The sequence below is a fragment of the Octopus bimaculoides genome, chromosome 14, assembly GCF_001194135.2.
Source record: "Octopus bimaculoides isolate UCB-OBI-ISO-001 chromosome 14, ASM119413v2, whole genome shotgun sequence".
In the NCBI taxonomy this organism is placed as follows: domain Eukaryota; kingdom Metazoa; phylum Mollusca; class Cephalopoda; order Octopoda; family Octopodidae; genus Octopus; species Octopus bimaculoides.
Window position 1 is genome coordinate 3,126,431 of NC_068994.1, and position 16,301 is coordinate 3,142,731.

At 37.3% G+C, this 16,301-nt stretch overlaps 1 protein-coding gene across 1 annotated transcript; it reads left to right on the plus strand.

Annotated features, from left to right (window-relative positions):
- The first annotated feature begins 4,646 nt into the window (after positions 1–4,646).
- Positions 4,647–11,271, plus strand: LOC106870048 (protocadherin beta-15). Its single transcript, XM_052972917.1, has 4 exons — positions 4,647–4,969; positions 6,005–8,522; positions 9,576–9,705; positions 10,905–11,271. The coding sequence occupies exons 2-4, from the start codon at positions 6,219–6,221 to the stop codon at positions 11,249–11,251; spliced, it is 2,781 nt and encodes a 926-aa protein (XP_052828877.1). The 5' UTR covers positions 4,647–4,969; positions 6,005–6,218; the 3' UTR covers positions 11,252–11,271.
- Positions 11,272–16,301: the final 5,030 nt, after the last annotated feature.

Here is a 16,301-nt window from a genome sequence, read left to right on the forward strand (position 1 = left end):
ATATATATATATATATATATATATATATATATATATAATACATTTACTTATACATATATATATATATTCATACATATACGTATATATACATACATATATAGATACATGTATATTCAATTATATATACAAACATATATATATATATATATATATATACATACACACTACATATGAGTGTGTACATTCATATATATCACATATACATAAACTGCATATAAATATATACATCTATATATAACTATATTTGTACATATTACTTATGTGTGTGTATGAGTTTGTATACATACATACATACACACATATACACATATATGTGTATATATATATATATAAATGTGTATATATATATGAGTATATATATATATATATATATATATGTATATGTTTATATATATGTCTATGTATATATATATATAGATATATATATATATATATACACCTCTACATATGTATGTGTGTATATATCGATGTATATATGAGACAAACCAGATACTATCAAATGGAAGCTTTAACATGATATACCAGACAATAAACAGTGCAAATTATTTAAGAAAATTTCTTTTTTTCTCTGAAAATTGTCATTTTTTTTCCCCAATATTTTTTTTATCAAGGAAACAAAAAAAACATTGATGAATTAATGCTATGTTTTTTTAAACTTTATGGTTTAATGGAATATAACATGAATAAAAACCTTTTTTTGATTTTTCATTGGCCTTTCTTTATTCCTGTTTCCAATGTCAGATCAGCAATATGGTTGGGGAGTATGGGATACCCAGATCAGCTCTTTCTCATGATAAACAATGTTGTTGTTGTTGTTGTTGTTTAGCCCTGGGACAGCGATGATTGAGCTGGCTTACAATCAAATGTGTTCTAGTCATGATTGTTTCATCTTGTTTTTGTATATCCAGGACATTTTCCTCTGTGTCCTTCTTGTTGTCAGTGTAGCTGCTTAGCTCCAAGTCACCTCTGACCATGCAGACCTGTGGTCAAAGTCATTCTACTCCTGACCATCATCTCCTTTTCTTCTCAGGCGTAGGACATCTAACTCAACTTTATTCAATTAGTCTTTCCTTTCATTCAATGTAATTTGAGAGAAATTAACTGTTCTTTCTAGGAAGTCAGACAATCACATCGGTGCACCTTAAGGTTTGTTTAGTAGTCAATAATGAAATCATCGTCATCATCGTCATCATCATCATCATCATCATGCACCATCCTCATCTTAACATCCACTTTTCCATGTTTGAATATGGAGCAGACAGAATCTATTGAGGCACAGATTTTCTACAGCCGGATGCCTTTCCTGTCACCAACTCTCACCTGTTTCCAAGCAAGGTACTAATAATCCCATTGTTCTCCATCAAACAATGACATAATGTTTATATGAAGATCACACAACATATCAAGACATAAAGCCAGACATGCTTTTATGGTTCACTGCAAACATCCAACACCAATTGTATTTGATAGCAAAGTTGTTATTTTGTTTACAAAAACCTATCATATACGTATAGACAAGGAGAAATCAAACATAATCACACACATTCATTAAAGATATATCGTCTCCGTTATCAGTTAAACAGAATTTTCTGTGGCTAAAGAGTCTCTGACTCTTATTACTAGCAATGCTGGTGCTCCCTGCACTCTTGGTCACTTTTTAGTGATGATGGATTATTTCCTTTTCTGTTTTAAATTGCATCTAGCCCACATTCTGCAGAATCAGCCACTGATTCCTATAGTAAATTCCATAAATACTGACGGGAAAAAGTTCAGCTTCACCACCTGCATTGGAGTAAGTATTACTGATGAGGATTATCTTCTATGAGGAATTAGCATGTTAATCTAATGCACCTCACTTGTGGTGGTGGTGCTTTCTGTGGCTAAAGAGTCTCTGACTCTTATTTCTAGCTGGTGAAGGTGAATTGAACGACATCAGTGCTATATATTATAAATGGATCTATATTACATGGATTATTATGAGAACTGAATAAAATATGCCTTTATAGTTGTAATAAAAACTAGTAATTTTTTATTGATAGAATCTCGACAAATGATAGCTAACAATAAATGTTGCTATTGAATATACAGACACCTCTGAATTCAGCAGTGGCTACAGACAGTACCTTTCCTTACCGTTTCTATTGATGCCAATGTATATTAGAAATGGATGTAAATCACAAAAAAGGAAATTAAAAAACTGGGTTTTTAATTGCTGTCCCATGAGATATTTATTCTGCACCCTGTTATAGACACTCGCGTGTTAGTCTCACTGTGATAATTCTGAAGTACGCTTGAGTTCACTTTGTTGTCGCGTAGCACTATTGTCGATCAATGAAACCAGTATCAGTTAACATAACATTGATTCAATTGACTGTAAAAACATGCTTTGTGATTCATCAAAAGGAATCAATACATTACCAAAAGAAAATCCTCTTAAAATGAAGAACTGAAGCCAAAAAAACATGAACAGTTCCTTCTGATATATTTTCATTTTTACCTTCAGATTAGCAGCATTCTGATTCCTGATTGAATAACATAATTGATTTCTAAATGTCTCCCAATATAAGAAATGTTTGCTGCTGCCAGCTTTCTTTATCTTCCCTCCTCCATTTCCATTAAGCATCATTTTCTCTTACACTTTTCACATTCTACAAAATGGATATCTCAAATGAGGCAAATCAATAAATGAGTTCCTGCTCAGAACCAACAATGCTCTGACTATTGATCTATCAATTATTGGAACATTTCCCTGCTAATCGGTGCAGATGTAGCTGCGTGCTTCACAACTTCACTTTGTATGTAGAGTCTCAGGTTCAATCTGAGTATATGACACCTTGAGCAAGTCTCTCTGATAATAACCTTGGGTAGACTAAAGTCTTGTGAGTGGAGTTTGGTAAATGGAAACTATGTGGAAACCCACTGAGTGGCCTGTCAGTTCTTTGCAGGGCCGTATTAAGACCCATGGAGGCCCTAAGCACTTAAAAGGTCTTGGTGACCCCATGTATTTGTAATTCAAAATATCAACAGTAATAAATCATAAGATAAAGTTTTATTTTTCAAAATGAAACAAAACTAACAGTAAGAGGGAAAATAATGTTTATTTTTGTATATTTCCACTTTATTTGTACATGGAAAGTTTTTTCTTCTTTTTTCAGTTGCAAAGTCTTTGATCAGATCCTCAAAACTTAATTTTACATCACACATCCACTTCTATACTTAATAGAGACAAGGCATCCTGAATATTATCTTAGCAAATTCAAAGTGATTTCTTTTGTGCCACAAACCATTTACCATTTCCGTGGTTTCTCCACGCTTCCCTTGATGCCACAAGCACATGTTTCTTTGACAAAATGGTTAATCCATCGCTGGTTCTTTGGACTTGACTGAATCTGTTGCCTGGTTTAACCCTTTCGTTACTGTATTTCTGTTGAGATGCTCTGTAACAAAGAATTTAGTAAAATAACTTAGTTATCATTCTGCTAGTGTTAAGAACATAAATTGTGACTAATATTTGGTGGAAGATTTTTATTCAGAATTTAAGAAAACAAGACTACAGAGCCAGAATCGGTTTCAGCCAGGTTGGTAATGAAAGGGTTAACAACCGACCCACCCCACACCTGGTGCTTTGGGTGACCTTAACAGACCCCACTCAATTACAAAAATCTAGGTTCTACCTTCTGACTTTGCCTAACTTCATTTGTCCCTTTCCCTCTGTCACACAGACCCTAATTAGGGTCACAAACACAGCCATTCTTGATCTCATTCTGTTGTTCTTTATTTCTTCTATTCCTTTATTCCTGTTCTTGTTTCTCTCATGGAACTGTGAGCCCAACTGGAGCACCAACTTAAAGGTTTTTGTCAATCGAAACAAGCCCAGTCCTTATCTGGATGCTTGTATTTATTCAGTCAGTCTTTGTCCTCAAACACCTCCACCCCTCACACTCTGTATATACACAGACACGCACACACACACACACACACACACACTCACACGTGTGTGTATGCAAGTGTATACATGTACATATAACTGGTATAGTCGTGGACACATCACCACCACCACCACAACTATCACTCCTGACACTACAACCATCACCACCACCACCACAATCATCACCGCCACCACAACCATCACCCCTGCCACCATCACAACCATCACCACTGCCACCACAATCAACACCATTGCCACCACAACCATCACCACCACCACGACCATTACCACCACCACCACAACTCCAACTACAACCCCTCCCCACCACCATCTCTACTTCCATCATCACTGATTCTGTCATTATTAATCTCTTCACAGCAAACAGATCTAAAATTGAAATATGTTCCTCTAAAATAAACATATCAGACACTCAATCACTCGTTTCAACCCACCCTGGACCACCACCACCAACATTCTCTTGCATGTTACTCTCACTCCCCCCTCACCTCTTTATTTTATGAGTTGATTATCTAAATCTTAATCCAACTGTAGACTTCTATTCTTTCTCCCTATATACACAGACATATATATATAATGTATATACACACACATCTGCATGGACAACAGATATTAAATGATGACGATGATGATGGGGGAATGGTTGTGGTGGTGATGATGATGATGAGGATAAGGATATACATACATATACATGTGTATGCGTGTCTGTGTGTATACATATATATATATATATATACACACACACACATATATATGTATAAATATATGTATGTATGTTTATGCATATAAGTGTATGCATGTGTGTGTCTGTCATTCTTGTCTTTCCTAAACCCCACTCCACTACCACCACCACCACCACTTGACGAAACACTAACAAAACAATCACATGACCAAAGGATACCATCCCAGTGCAGCACTGACTGCAACACTACCAATGCCTTAAACCACCCCACAACTGGAGCCACAACTACCACACCACTGGAACTTCAACAACCACACCATTGGAACTACAAAACTAAGCAGGTATGTTCATTTTACTTATTGCATTGTTTTTACTGCAATTAACCTGATTAATTAGTGTAATTTGTTCAGTCATTTTACTTTAGTGAGATTTTGCTGACCAAGTCTCAGTTGTCTGAACATGGCTGAATTAAACTTAGTCTTCTGTTATATTCAACATAATAGCGGTACATTGGTCCATCCATCTGTCTACCTATCTATCTATCTACCTATCTATCTATCTATCTACCTATCTATCTATCTATCTATCTTTCTATCTATCTATCTATCTGTCTATCTAGTCATCTTCTGCATTCATAGCCCATGTTTCGCTATTATACATCATAGTTTTAACACAGGCATCATACAATATGTCTTTCACTCTGAAGGGGGAAAAAACTTCATTGCCAGCAGTGATAGAATCTCCCTGAACTTTTTTCCAGCCCATTCTTACTGTAGATGCTTTCCATTCAAGAGCGATCATCTCCCAACTAATTATATCACCTAAGTAACAAAAACTTATGACTACTTCTTGTGAGGCATTTAAAACAGTCGATTTCCAATGGACTCAGAGTACATATTGTCCCAGTGCATACAAAGTGCACTTTCTCGGTTCACTAACCTCTGGTCCCACGACACCATTTCTGTACCCGTAACTAATAAACACCAATATATACGTCGTTGAATGCTGCAGTTGATAGATTTAGTAACGGTTGATGGAAGAAGTGATTTCATGGCTTATTCAGCCATCGGCTATGTTAGGCAAAACTTGAAGTTTCCGTCAACACAAATTTTACAACATTCTCCTCCTCCTTCTCATGTGTGTTTTCCATGCTGGCATGGGTTGGACAGTTTGACAGGAGCCAATGAGGCAGAGGACTACACCAAGCTTTACTGTCTACTTTGGCAGGGTTTCTGTGGCTGGATGCCCTTCCTAATGTCAACCATTTACCCCACACACACACACACACACATACATTGCAACTGCCACTGTAATTCTCCATTATTGTATCCTTGTTTGCTTTTGTTTTATATTTATTTATGTTTTCTATTCAAAAGTGAAAGCAGTGGCATTGGCTCCTTCGATGTGAACTTTCTGGCCCCTCAAAGATGAAATTACTATAAATAAAGGCTGTCTCCTGTCTTCACCCCAAACTACCTTACCCTGTACCCATCACAGTGCTATCACTGCAGATGAATTACCTGATGTATTCTCCCTGGGGCTTCACGAGTGAAACCACTCTCTCAAAACTGTGTCTAACTTCATTGTGTCATGTTCGCACTCTTACTAGTGTTTATAAACCTCCGGTGCTACTTGTGTGTCGACTTAATATATTATGTGGAAGAAGGCGAAAAACCAAACACATATGTTGGTGACATTGCAGCTGATTCTAAGCTTCTGAACAGCATCAGTGCCAAGGAAATGGATCTGATTCGATTCAGTCAGGTGGGGCAAGGTGTAACAGACGGTTCTCATTTCTTCCGAGTGTCAGAAAAAACAGGTAAGCTGTACACTACTCAAATACTAGATGCTGAGTCGATGTGTGTTCAGAAAATGGAATGTTCCAGAAATGTAGACATTGCAATTAAAAAAGCTGAGACTTTTATGAAAATTCTTGAGATAAAAATATGTGTGTTGGACCTTAATGATCATCAGCCTCAATTTCCGAAGAGTAAAGTGAAAATAGAGTTTTTAGAGGATGATAAAAGGGGGAGAATAAGGAAGATCCCAAGTGCTCTGGATAAAGATATTGGGATATTAAACTCAAAGATAGAATATCAACTGAAGGTCAGTTCTAGTGATCCCTTTTCCTTGACCGTGTCCAAACGCCTGGATGAAACAGATGAACTTTGGATTTCTCTCAAAGACAATCTTGACAGAGAAACAAAAGATATGTACGCTATGCAGGTAATTGCTAAAGACAGTGGTATTCCACCTAAAGAGAGTGTTCTGGATGTTGAAGTAGAAGTTATTGATGTCAATGATAATCCACCAGTATTTACACAGAATGTCTACAACATTACTGCCATCAATGAAAACTATCAGACTTCTCCGATTCTGGTGTTATCAGCAAGTGATGAAGATATGGAGAAAAATGGTGACATCACATACCACTTCAGCATCAACACACCAGAGAATTTAAAATCCCATTTTGAATTGAATGAAAAGACAGGTGAATTGTTCTTGCAAAGGAAGTTTATTTCAGGGCAGAAGCTGACACATTGGTTGTACGTTGAGGCGATTGATGGAGGCAAACCTCCTCTCAGTTCTATGGCTGCTGTTCTAGTGCGTGTCATCAATCAATTGAATCAATCACCAAAGATATACTTCAACTTTGTGTCAAGAGCATCAGGAAAAACAGCCATTATATCTGAACAGATCCAAGTCAGTAGTTTCATTGCATACATTAAAGTGGAAGATGAAGACGTGGGTCAAAATGGTGACATTGAATGTCAGATGAACCATGATAAATTCCAACTGGTTGAATTAGGTCCCAAGAAGTTCAAAGTTATTATTAAAAATAAAGTTGACAGAGAGTTGAATGACTACTATGACGTCACAATCATCTGCCATGACAAGGGTAACCCACCTTTACAGACCAAAGACAAGTTCTCAGTCATCATAACAGACATTAATGATGAACATCCAAAATTTTCTAAGAAATTGTATCAGTTTTGGGCAAAAGAAAACAACCAAGCTAACATCTCAATCGGTGTTCTTAGTGCCACAGATGCAGACCTAGGAGCAGGGGGACAGTTACATTTCTCTCTGTCTTCCAGCAATGAATCTGATACACCATTTCAAATTTCCAAAGATGGAGTGATATCAGCAAAAGAACCATTAGACCGTGAACAACAAGGTTGTTACAAGTTTGAAGTTGTGGCTTGTGATAGAGGGTCCCCATCACTGAGTAGCACAGCAAGTATCAATGTCATAATTACAGATGAAAACGATAATGCACCCTATTTTACATTCCCCCCAAATAACCCCTTTCCCCTGGACATTTCTTACCACAACTCCAGTCAAAACAACATTACCATTTTAAAGGCAAAAGACATAGACTGGGGACAGAATGCTTTCCTTACATACAACATTATCTCAGGAAATAATCGAAGCTTGTTTGATATCAACCATTACTCAGGTTTACTACTATTTGCCCGCCAAATCAGTATCAACGATTCGGGTGTCCATGAGCTACAGATATCTGTGAAGGACAGCGGTACACCTTCTCTCTCGTCTCTTACTAATTTAACTCTGACAGTAACCATTAACAACAAACAAATGAAATCAAAGACATCTGCTCAAAAACAAACAGTAGTAGGATTGGATTCAAGTTTATTGGTCGTCATAATCCTGGTGGCTGTTGTGATGTCTGTGTCGTTTGCAATTCCACTGACATGGTGGATTATTAAATGCAACAACAGGAACAATCAGCATTATCACCGCAAAATCCGTCCATCAGATCAAAGTGCACCTGATCCAGAGGCACATGCAAGTGCATCAACATGCAGACAACCAAACTTAGATGGAGTCAACTCTTCTGTTCTTCTTGAAACAACAGAAATTACACAACAGGTGAGTTGAAAAACTTGTCTAAGCTACCAATATCTACTCTCAAAGATAGAATATAGGGTTCTGAATACCGTACCTAATATACTCCCTCATCTTAGAACAATGTCAGACTTTCGTTTCTAGTCTAAATTCTATACATTACATGCTTCTTGCTGTTGCTTAAGCCAAGGTCTGCTCCAATTCCACACCAGTTAACCTTATGTCACTCTGATTCTTTTCTACACTAGGCACAAGGCCCAAAATTTGGGGGGAGGGGCCAGTCAATTAGATGCAACTGTACTTAATTTATCAACCCGAAAGGATGAAAGGCAAAGTGGACTTCAGTGGAATTTGAACTCAGAACACAAAGACAGACGAAATCCTGCTAAGCTTTTCTGCCAGCTCGCCACCCTCTTCTGTCATTCTGATTGAGAGGTAGGTGTGTGCGTATATGAAGGCTGTGAGCTGGCAGAGTTATTAGCATGATAAGGTGGCGAGTTGGCAGAAACATTATCATGCTGGGTGAAATGCTTAGTGGTATTTCATCTGTCTTTACATTCTGAGTTCAAATTCCTCCGAGGTCAACTTTGCTTTTCATCCTTTTGGGGTTGATAAATTAAATACCAGTTGCGTACTGGGGTCAATGTAATCGACTAGTCCCCTCCCACAAAATTTCAGGCCTTATGCCTATAATACAAAGGATTATTGCACGCGTGCATGTGTGTATGAATGAATCTATATGTATAGTTGTATGTGTATTTATATCCTGTATGTGTGTCACATGTATCTCTGTGTATATTGTGATGTATCTATGCATGTCTGTATATGTGTACAAGTGTGCATACATGTGTATATGTTTGTGTGTATATCTGAATGTGTATGTATGTGTGTGTATCTGTCTTTGTGTATGCGTGTGTCTGTAGATGTGCAAGCATCTATGTGTTTGTATCTGCATGTGTGTGTGTGTGTGTGTACACCACCAATCTTTAGTGTAATTAAGCAAACCCTATTGCAATTCGACCCCTGTATATACTGTGACCCCTATATTCAAACTTTATCAAATCTTACTTCACCTAGACCTGCGTACAAGAATTAGCCATTCCCCCTGGTGGCAGTGATGGAAACCAATTTAGTGTGAACACACTGGCAATTATGCCACCAGATCAAACAGTTCAATTGAATGGTACCGAGATCAGCTGTAACCCAGGTAGGCAGGTCTTCATTCCACACATGCATCCCCACATATTACTTAATGTAATGATGAAGATGAGGGTGATGGAGGACGATGGTGGTGGTGGTGGTGGTGGTGGTGGTGGTGGTGACGACGAAATACTGGGATTGGCATAATTGACTGAAAACAATTAAAGGTGGTGCCCCAGCATGACCAGAGCCCAGTATCTCAAACCAATAAAAACAAATAGATTGAGCTGTTAGAACATCAAATATGATACCTTGCAGTATTTGTTCTGACTCCCTCCATTCTGGGTTCAAATTCCACCAAGATCAGATTTGTTTTTCATCCCTTCAGAGTTAATAAAAAGGAGATCAATCGAAGGCAGAACAACTTCAAGACAGATACCTTGTGGTATTTATTCAGATTCTTTGTATTTGGAGTTGAAATTCCATTTTGGCTGAATTCTTTCATTTTTATTCTTTTACTTGTTTCAGTCATTTGACGGTGACCATGCTGGAGCACCGCCTTTAGTCAAACAAATCGATCCCAGGACTTATTCTTCGTAAGCCTAGTACTTATTCTATCGGTCTTTTTTTTGCCAAACCGCTAAGTTACGGGGGACATAAACACACCAGCATCGGTTGTCAAGCGATAGTGGGGGGACAAACACAGACACACAAACATATGCATATATATATATCAACCCATGCTAGCATGGAAAGCGGACGTTAAACGATGATGATGATGATGATGATATACGACGGGCTTCTTTCAGTTTCCATCTACCAAATCCACTCACAAGAAGACACTTGCCCGAGGTGCCACGCAGTGGAACTGAACCCAGAACCATGTGGTCGGTAAGCAAGCTACTTACCACACAGCCACTTGATCCCTTTCCAGTTTAACATCATCGCCTGGCACGTTGGGTACCTTTGAAGGTATTTAGGTCAAGTTTTCAGTTGGAGGACACCTTCATGCCTCCCACCACTCTCAGAGACCCTGTAAAGAATCAAAGGGTGCTGGTCCTTACTTTATATTCTCCCCTTCAGGGTCCCCTACTTTGTCCCTTTAGTTTCATCAGTGTAGTTGTTGGTAAAGGAAAATTTCCCGCTGCTCACCTGTAATCTAGGGATCCACCTTACTGACAAAACAAACATCTGGGAGAAAAAGAAAAAAACACTTTCTAGTTTTCCGAACATGTAAAACCATGTTTTATTTCTTTTATTTTACAGAACATTCTATCGTGCCTTACATTGATGAGAACCCAAGGGTCAGAGCTATGAAGATTCTGCACCGGGCTTTCAGCTGCCCAGACGACCAAACCAATAATATCAGCTATCTTTACAAACTCCACCTGTCTCAGATCAGGGAACTGGTCATTTGCCAACCAAACCTAGTAAGAGGTCCAAGCATAACTTTACATAATGAAAACCAAAGCATCGTCCCTCAGTCGAATGCTGAATCAGTCCAGTATTGCAGACAGAATCAGAAATTATACCGTATCCATTCTGTCAGGCAGAACACACAAAAGACTTGCTATAAGAAACATTGCAACACTTCCACAGAACAAAATGAATAAACGACACAAATATTCTGAAATTTTACTTTGTTTTTCAAGTGTGTGTGGTCTGGTGATTTAAATGTTGAGCTTATGATCATTGGGTTATAGGTTCAATACCTGCACCAGGCAGCACATTGTGTCCTTTTGCAAGGTAGTTCATTTCACATTGCTCCAGTTGACTTCAACTGAAAATGAGTTGCAGTGGTAGCTGGGGCTAAACCCTGTGACAGACTTGTGTCCCATTTAATGAGGAGTCATGTTTTCTTAGTTAAATACCTGCTGTGTTTGTTACACTAAAAGGAAAACTTTACATTTGGGGTCCTGCCTCATTTTGCACTGCAACTGTATCCCTGTTTTAGCATCAGTTCTGATTTGATCAACCACTATTAATTACTTGTAGACAATCACCATTGCCACTTGCTGGAAAGAGTACCAACATTGAGGGTCAAAGGCCCAATGACTGCAGGAGCTAACGTTCTGCAACAGAGGCATCCTGACATCAAAGACAATGATGATAGGAAATTAATCGATTGAGTTAGGGTTGCTGAATGATACTAGCATCTTGTTAAGTATTGAACACTGTTAAAACTGTTATTGGTCTTAAGAGCAACACTCGAACATACATACATTCGGCCTGTGAAGTGATTCCCGATAACAGTTTGGATTGCTCCAGCTGGTACAGATATCATATGTCTCACTTTCTACCTCACTATCTTCACTCACTTGCTACTCTATTACTTATCTTTGTTTTCTTTGTGTGCAGAAAGACTTCCATGACCATCACAAGTGAAACAATGGGGCAGCTACCAGTTAATGCTACCAGCTTCAAGTGTTAGCCTCTGCTGCATTTGAAGGGGGAAAAATCAAATATTAAAATTCTTTTTAGTAATATTTTCTCAGTCAGAAATACGTGTCCGGCTGAGTTCTAATTAATTATCTCCCTTGGATCATTTCACTTTCTGAGATGAAATTACATCTATGAAAGGCCGGACTCTTGCGATCATATACGTATATTGGTTTCATATTTTGGCACAAGGCAAGCAGGTTTGAGGGAAGGGCTAAATCGATTACATCGACTCCAGTACTTCACTAGTACTTATTTTATCGACCCCGAACGGATGAAAGGCATAGTGGAGACCGGCAGAATTTTAACTCAGAACGTATAGAGGGAAGAAATACCTCTAAGCATTTTGCTCTGCATGTTAACGTTTCTTTTCTACTCTAGGCCCGAAATTTTATGGGGCGAGGGACCAGTCGATTAGATCGACCCAGTACACAACTGGTATTTAATTTGTCGACCCCGAAAGGATGAAAGGCAAAGTCGACCTCAGCGGAATTTGAACTCAGAACGTAACGGCAGCTGAAATACCGCTAAGCATTTCGCCCGGCGTGCTAGCGTTTCTGCCAGCTCGCCGCCCTTGCTACTGCAATCATATTGAAAACAAAAACCAACACCGACTATATATGCATGGCATAACTACAGGGTTTTAGTACTGAATAATCCTTTAGTTTAATGCAAAATTGTTCTTAATGTAAGTGGACACTAAAACGTATTTATGTTAAACGCAGTAAAATAAAACATTTGTTGTACCTTAAAAAGCAATGACCCATTGTAGTTGCAAACGAAACTTTCTTTTAACGCCAGTTTCTTTTTTTACAACAAAATGTTTTAACAACATTTTTTATAAGAAGAGAGAAATAACATTAAAAGATCGATTTATCAAGGAGGTAAATCCATAACTACCAAAAAAAGAAAAAAAGAATTAAACAGAAGAGGTGGGGACACAATGTATATGGAGAGGCAGATAGACAGACAGGCAGATGGATGGTTCGATCGATCAATCAATCAAACCAGGAAGTTGGAAATTTTCTGTATTCACCATTAAACACATTTCATTTGCTAATAGGAATTACATGCTGTCCCAAATGTCACTGATAGGTTTCAATTTTTAATAACTTTCTTAACTTTACAAATAAATGTATGAAATTTTGATACAATGTAAAAGACATAATGGAAATTAATATGCACAACTCAAATTTTGCAACACCACTACATCACATGAAAAATATTTGCAGTATTTTCAATTCTAATGCACACTTCACACACTGGATTGCAAACTCATCAAATGCAGCTCCGTTGTCGCCAAGTGACTACTTCCATTTTGCTTGGGGTTTCTTGCTTTTATAACTATCCAGAAGGATAGACATATCATTGAGAACAACAGATTTCGTTGGTGGCCTTGTTACCTCTGTTCTAGCTTTTGGTGGAGTGGAAGAGGCTAGAAAGGGTCAAGTGGTGAAGACATTATTTCGGCCTAGCTAAAGGCATCTGGAAAATGGAAAACTGTTGTCACAGAAAAACCATTGTTCCACCGTGGAAAAAGTTCTGTTGCTGAGTTAATTTAAATTTCGCTATGGTGGATCGAATCCATTTCATGCATGCACGATCCACTACAGATATTATATCAATGAAAAATTGAAGTCGATGTTTAGGCAAAATATTCAGCTTCTTGTTCAGCGATGGCCTTGTCTAAATTGCACTTCACTTTCTCGATATCAACTTTACACTCACAATATTCACTGAGAGCAAATATCAGCTCGGGACACAGATCCTTTAGGCGCACTTGATTGGGCACGAGATTAATAAAAACATAGCATTTCTTATCCAGTGTGGTTTTTTGAGCTTCAATTTTAGCATCCGATGCATCCGACTTTAGGTGTTTGGCAACTAATTTCCACGAATCGTCATCACTTATATGTTCCAAAATATTTTTTAAAACAGTGAAGTTCATATCTTTGATTTCTTCTGCTTTCTCAATAAGGTCAGCTAGGTCTTTGTTGTAAGGAATACACTGATCTGGAAAATACATTTTAATATACCTGTCCATAACAGATTCAACTCTTTTTTTGTATTTCTCTTCAACTTCGTCATCGAAAAACTTCACAAGACATTCAATAATTGTTTCGATGCTTCGTTTTTCATTTGGGGGAGGTAAGGATTTCTCATAATAATAAAGCGGTAACATCGTAACATCATGACAAAACTCTTCAAATACTTGCATATCTTGCAAATTTCTCTCACTTTTTTCCATTTTCATCTTCCATTTCTGCTTTTCATCTTCCAAATATTTATATTTTACCTGATTAAGTTTATTCTGGAAATTACGATTTCTCTTTCGCTTGCTCATTGTTGCGAAGACCCGAAAAACTACGTCTAGGAAACTAGGAAGTAAAACTTTTTAAAATATATATTAAAAAACGAATCGGAAACGATGAAGACGAAACGTATTTACTTTGTGTATGAAGTTCTCTTGTGTTTTAATAACCAGACGTTTTACTATCGCAACCACCCAACTAGGAAATAAAATACTAAGTAAAAGTTTTTTTAAAAAACGAATCGGAAACGATGAAGAAGAAACGTATTTACTTTGTGTATGAAGTTCTCTTGTGTTTTAATAACCAGACGTTTTACTATCGCAACCACCCAACTAGGAAATAAAATACTAAGTAAAAGTTTTTTAAAAAATGAATCGGAAACGATGAAGACGAAACGTATTTACTTTGTCTATGAAGTTCTCTTGTGTTTTAATAACCAGACGTTTTACTATCGCAACCACCCAACTAGGAAATAAAATACAAAGTAAAAGTTTTTTAAAAAATGAATCGGAAACGATGAAGACGAAACGTATTTACTTTGTGTATGAAGTTCTCTTGTGTTTTAATAACCAGACGTTTTACTGTCGCAACCACCCAACTAGGAAATAAACTACAAAATAAAAGTTTAAAAAAAAAAACGAATTAATATAATTCTCGGTAGTATATTAAATGGCTGATTTGTTACTGTTGCCTTGACATTAAATAACAAGATATTTTATTTTTATATCTTCAATATATTTTCCTAATTTTACCTGTTTTCTTTCTTTTCCAATTGAAACATTATTTGGAGAGAGTTGTGATTACCTTGAATGCATCTGCTTAATAATAAGTATTGTCTGAATAGGAGCAAATAGTCATACAGGAGAGAAACTTCTTTGTCTTTTATCATCACAGTTTTGTATAAAAGGTTGGCGTTTAGCACACTGTAGGTGCATCATGTCACCATATAAGTTTGCTCCCCTGTAGTAACAGGACAGTGATGGGGGAAACATTTCTATAGAAAATGCAATGTACTAAAGATTAAAAGGAACCCAGTACATTCTACAGCCCCCAGTATAAGGGAAATAGGAAAATCAAGAAGGCAATGGTTGAAAAACATGTAAGAATGTGTTTAGTGAAGCAACAATTGTAAATAAGTGATATGAAACCCTTGGTCCTGACAACCTCAGTCATATTTGTTGGAGTTAAATTTCATTATCATTATATGTCTGTCCTCCATGCATCTATTAAACAGGTCTCCTCTCATAAAATGTATTACTACTTATAGTCTTTTGTCACCACTTTCATGTGGTCAGCCTGCATCACTTCTTCCTAATCCACAATCTAGGTGGAAATCATAAAGTCTCAAATCCAACGGTATTCTTCCTCTGAATCTGCCCATTCCTAAAGCTTACCTTGACTTCTTCTATTCCTCTTTACTTTGGCCCTCATTTCTACCCCATGCAACAGAAGCCACCGAAGGTCCTTGCTGACTGCAGAGAAAATAATGAAACAATAACAAGAAATGAAATGTAAAAACAAAGGAAAAGACAAATGATTTCTGAGAAACAATTTTTATATGGAAAACAAAATTTATAACAAATTTTCATTGGAAGAGAAAAATATTGTCTTCTTTGTGAGTTGTGCAGTGATAAGAAGGGAAAGTTTATGAAAACTTTAATTTCCATTTGCTAAATTATTTATTGATGTTGTAGATAGACAGAACACTGGTTGTATTGATGTAAAGATGAAGATAAAGAGAAAAAGATTCAGTCTCACCCACATTGGCATCTATTCAAAATTAATTCCCTCTCTCTCTCTCTTTCGGAGAGGCACACACGGCAGTAACTTCCGCCTACCAAATTCAATCAAAGCTTCGGTCGGCAGCAGAAGACACTTGCCCAAGGTGCCATGCGGTGTGACTGAACCTGAA